At 48.6% G+C, this 5,000-nt stretch overlaps 1 protein-coding gene across 1 annotated transcript in view; it reads right to left on the reverse strand.

Annotated features, from left to right (window-relative positions):
• Positions 1-5,000, reverse strand: part of LOC143297808 (uncharacterized) — a 29,131-nt gene that overhangs the window by 18,936 nt on the left and 5,195 nt on the right. Inside the window, exon 2 of the mRNA XM_076610314.1 lies at positions 1,194-2,184. Within this exon, the coding sequence (XP_076466429.1) occupies positions 1,194-2,184 (991 nt within the window). The remainder of the gene's footprint in view (positions 1-1,193; positions 2,185-5,000) is intronic.

Consider the following 5,000-nt stretch of genomic DNA (forward strand, 5'->3'; position numbering starts at 1 on the left):
CACAGAGAGAGGGGGAGAGAGAGAGAGACGGAGAGAGAGACAGACAGAGACAGAGAGAGACACACAGAGAAAGACACAGAGAGAGACATGGAGAGAGAGAGAGATACAGAGGCACAGAGAGAGACACAGAGAGAGAGACCGAGAGACAGAGAGAGAGACGGAGACAGAGAGAGACACAGAGAGAGACACACAGAGAGAGATGGGGGTTGGGGGGTGTGGGGGTAGAGGGCAGAGAAAGGTGAGGCACACGATGAGTCATTCACACAGAACACACCCCCCCCCCCCCCCCCCCCCCCCCCCCCCCCCCCACCCCCTGTTCCTTCTTCACCTTCTTCACACTGCTGCTGACTCACACTGCTAGATCCCCACGTCCACCTGCACAGTTCACCTTTACTTGCTTATTCCCCTCTGTCTGCCTCCGTCCTGCTGTTGCTGGCACTGTTATGTACTGACTGGGCTTTCTTCCTTTCCACTTACCTCTTTCCACTACACACACCCACACCGCTTTCAGCATTTACAAACATGTAAGCACCACAGGTACGCAACAACACAGACACAGACACAGGACACAGACACACACAGACACAAACACACACACACACACACCGCTTTCAGCATTTACAAACATGTAAACACCACAGGTACGCAGCAACACAGATACAGACACAGGACACACACACACACACACACACACACACATACGCACATACACACACACACACACACACACACACACACACACACACACACACACACTTCTTTCAGCACTCACAAACATGTAAGCACCACAGGTACGCAGCAACACAGACACAGACACAGACACACACACACACACACACACACACACACACACACACACACAGCCAACACACACACACACACACACACACACACACACACACACACAGCCAACACACACACACACACACACACACACACACAGCCAACACACACACACACATAGCCAACACACACACACACACACACACAACAGAACACAACACAACACAAACACCCACCCGCACCTAACACACACACACACACACACACACCCCACCCACCCCTTCCCCCCCCACACCACACCACAAACATCACCCCCTGCCCCCCCCCCCTCCGCACACACACACACACACACCCCTCCCCCCTCCCTCCCTCCCCCCCCCCCCCCCACACACACACAGCGCACAACTCACCAATGCTTTTCTCCTCTTTCTTCTTGGACCTCTTCCGGCGGGCTCCGTCACCAGGGGGGGTCTCACAGGCCCCAGCGGCAGCACCTGCCGCACCTGCCCCGCTTCCGTCCGACCCGAAGCGGCCCCTGAGGTGGGCGTACCCTGCATCAGAGGCGTCGCTCTCCGGGTCCACGTCCGGGGAGGACGGCACGTCGTCAGTCAGGAAGCAACTGTCCCGTGGCGAAAGCTTGGTGAGGAACATGGGCGACGTCTCGTCAGGAGGGGTGGACACACTGATCATCACGGGCCGGGGGGGTGGGGGCCACAGGCTGATGTCCCCCGGGTGCGGCAGGGTCGTCTGCGTCCCTTTGCTTTCTGTCGGGACTTGGTGGGGGTTGGGGTGGTGGTGGGTGGTGGTGGTGGTTGGTTTCGGTTCGGTGACTTCGATCTGTGGCTGGTGTGTTGCAGTTTGTGTTGGTTGTGGTGTTTGGAACGGGTTCGTTTCGTTGTTTGTGGTGTGTGGTGGTGGTGGTGGGTGTTGTTGGTGTTGACTGAGTCCTTGTTGGGAGAGGTCGGGGTGTTCCGCCTCTGTCTTGGTCACCACGGCGACAGGGGACCGTGGGACGTCACCACCGACGCCTGGTTCTTCTTCACACGTGGCCGCCAAGCTCTGTGGCTGGACCGACACCACGCAGGTCCCCCCACCGTCTTTCCTCTCTGATGACGATGACGACGATGACAACGACAACTTGTCCAGGTCCGTTTGCGAGTGCTGTCGACTGGTCTCGCCTTTAGTGTTGAAGGTCTCTTTGATTTTTCGACACAAGGCGAACTCGTAGACTGGGTTGACACTGACGTGGTGGGAATCATCGTGTAGTGTGTCCGAGCTGTGCAGCGCCTTGGAGGCCAGCTCTTCGTCCGAGAGCTTGACCAGCTGGTGCGTGGTCATGGCTGGTTTGGCTTGGCCTTGACCTTGGCGGTGGAGCGAGTCTTCTTCGTAGTTTCGTTTATCCTGATTGAAAAGGAAGGACGGTATTTATTGACAACATGTTTTTGTTTATTTTTCATCCAGTTATTTCTTTCATACCATATAATTATCATCGGGTGAAAAAAAAATGATGTAGCCCGGGTAGTCCAGGAGAAGGATCTCTACGAAAGGTGTTAATCAGCAGTAGAGGAGTCAGTCAGATTATGATAAACAAATATCATGTAATGTTGGTGATGGAGAACACGCACACACACACACACACACACACACACACACACACACAACAATGAAGGAACGCATTACAAAGTGAGCTTGCCCAGGCGAGGAGACTCACTCACCAGTGACGATTTATGTGAGACATCAATCACTGTGCATCTTCATTACTCCCCTCAGCATGTCTGAACTTTCTGTCCGCTAGAACCCCTCAAATCCTACCCAGGTTTTTTCCCCTCAGCATGTCTGAACTTTCTGTCCGCTGAAACCCCTCAAATCCTACCCAGGTTTTTCAGCTTGTATGAACTTTCTTTCCACTGAAATCTGCTTGTCTGAACTTGCTGTCCACTGGAACCCCTCAAATTCTACCCAGGTTTTTCCCCTCAGCATGTTTGAACTTTCTGTCCACTGAAACCCCTCAAATCCTACCCAGGTTTTTCAGCTTGTCTGAACTTTCTTTCCACTGAAATCTGCTTGTCTGAACTTTCTTTCCACTGAAACCCCTCAAATCCTACCCAGGTTTTTCTCCTCAGCATGTCTGAACTTTCTGTCCGCTGAAACCCCTCAAATCCTACCCAGGTTTTTCCCCTCAGCATGTCTGAACTTGCTGTCCGCTGGAACCCTTCAAATCCCACCAAGGTTTTTCCTTCAGCTTGTTTTGAACTTTCTTTCCACTGGAATCCCACAAACACTGCCCACGTTTTTCACTCAGTATGTCTTTAACTCTGTATCTACTAAAAATCCATCAAATCCTAACCAGGTTTTCTTCTGACACATGAAGGGAATGTCCTGAGTCTCCACTAAAATCCCTCAAATCCTTCCTAAGATTGTCGCCGAGTACATGGAAAGGAGCCATTGTTTTCCACCCTTTTTTTTTAATACTAGAAAACGTGCACCACCCCTGCAGTTTTGGCCCAGCAAAATGCGATGAAGGACAGGCAGGCAGTGCTAGTGCACACTGATCATGATCTGTGGATCACGTCTGGTGTTCATGCATCAGTCTCACAGACCTGGCGTCGGTGCCAGCAGTTCAGGTATCTGAAGGAAGACAGGAGAAAAATACAAAACAACAAAAGGAGAGCAGCGGTGAGTTTTTGGGGTGTTTTTTTTAGGGGGGGGGGGGGGGGGGATTTTTTTTTTTTTTTTTCCGCGCGAGTCAGAAAGTTTTACACACCACAACAGCTGTACAATCTAGTCATCTCCATTCAACGGCGCAGTAAATCGGGATTGTTTCGGCAATTATTCATGTTTTGGTAGGCGTTCCGTACGGCTGTGAGAGTGATTGGGGAATAGCGGTTTTTGCCTTTTTCTGCAACTTGTGAGACTGTGGCTTTAGCTCAGAAGAAGTCCGTGGTGGGTGGCATTGGATCCTGTATTGAGCTGTACAACGTGACGTCACAGCTTTCAGAGGACTGGCGTGACGTCAGCCGTACTGATGGTTTCAGTTTCAGTTTCAGTAGCTCAAGAAGGCGTCACTGCGTTCGGACAAATCCATATACGCTACACCACATCTGCCAAGCAGATGCCTGACCAGCAGCATAAACCAACGCGATTAGTCAGGCCTTGAGAAAAAAAGGGTGAATAAATAATAGATAAATACATAAAAAAGAACTACTACTAATAATAACAATATGTATAAGGCGCAAAAACTTGATGAAGTCAACTATACGCGTACATTTTTATTTATTTATTTATTTATTTTTTTTTTTTTTTTTAAATTTTAATGATGGGCTGTTGAAGTATTTGTGTTCCAACACGGCGGGGTACGGCCCTCGCGCTTTGAAAATCAGCAAAGCTCGCGTTTAAAACTTACTGTTGAACTGCATCTTGACAACAACTAAAAGCGCATCGTACACTGAAAATATTAAGGTAAAGAAACAAAAGTCCAGTGGCCACCTACGGTCATGAAGGCAGTGAGTTCATGTCCACTGTGTCTCGGGCTCGGAACAGAACCAAATGCAGCTTCATACCAACCTCAATTCAGCTGTTAAACAGCAATAATTGATTATCAGATCTGTGATAAAAAAAAAAAAACAACAACAACGACAGTGTATGTCAGAGTGTGTGTTTGTGGAATGTGACATCTCAAATCAAAGTATTGTTGAATTGCATTGTCATTATAATCTTTTTATGTCTTATCTCTACTTTTAGTTTGCTATTTCATGCCTATTTTATTCATATCCTTTAATTGATTTTGTAATGCACATGTATGGCTGTGATTAAGTATGTATGATTTACTCCAAGTTACCTTTTAAAGGTTTCTGTTGTGTTGTTGTTATCTACTGTGATTATTTATTGTACGCATGGGTTGCCATCTAAACATTTTATGTCTTTTATGTATACATGTTGAATGCCTGTGATTTCCGTGTATTGTTTATGTGTTTTACACCACAATTGAATTTCTCTTGTTGAGATAATAAAGTATTCTGTCATCTGCAACACGAAGGCGGGGCCCCATCCTCTCCCTTGACCGCTTTTGACCTTTCCTGACCTGAATTATGTCAGGTACCCGTTCAGGAGTGAGGAAATTTGGAGTAAAATTACCTTTTCCAAGGACACAACCCCATGCCGAAACGAACGGGGCCTCGAACCCTGATCACTGGTGAACACTGGATCACAAGTCCATC

Source organism: Babylonia areolata, chromosome 23 (assembly GCF_041734735.1).
Source record: "Babylonia areolata isolate BAREFJ2019XMU chromosome 23, ASM4173473v1, whole genome shotgun sequence".
Taxonomy (NCBI): Eukaryota; Metazoa; Mollusca; class Gastropoda; order Neogastropoda; family Buccinidae; genus Babylonia; species Babylonia areolata.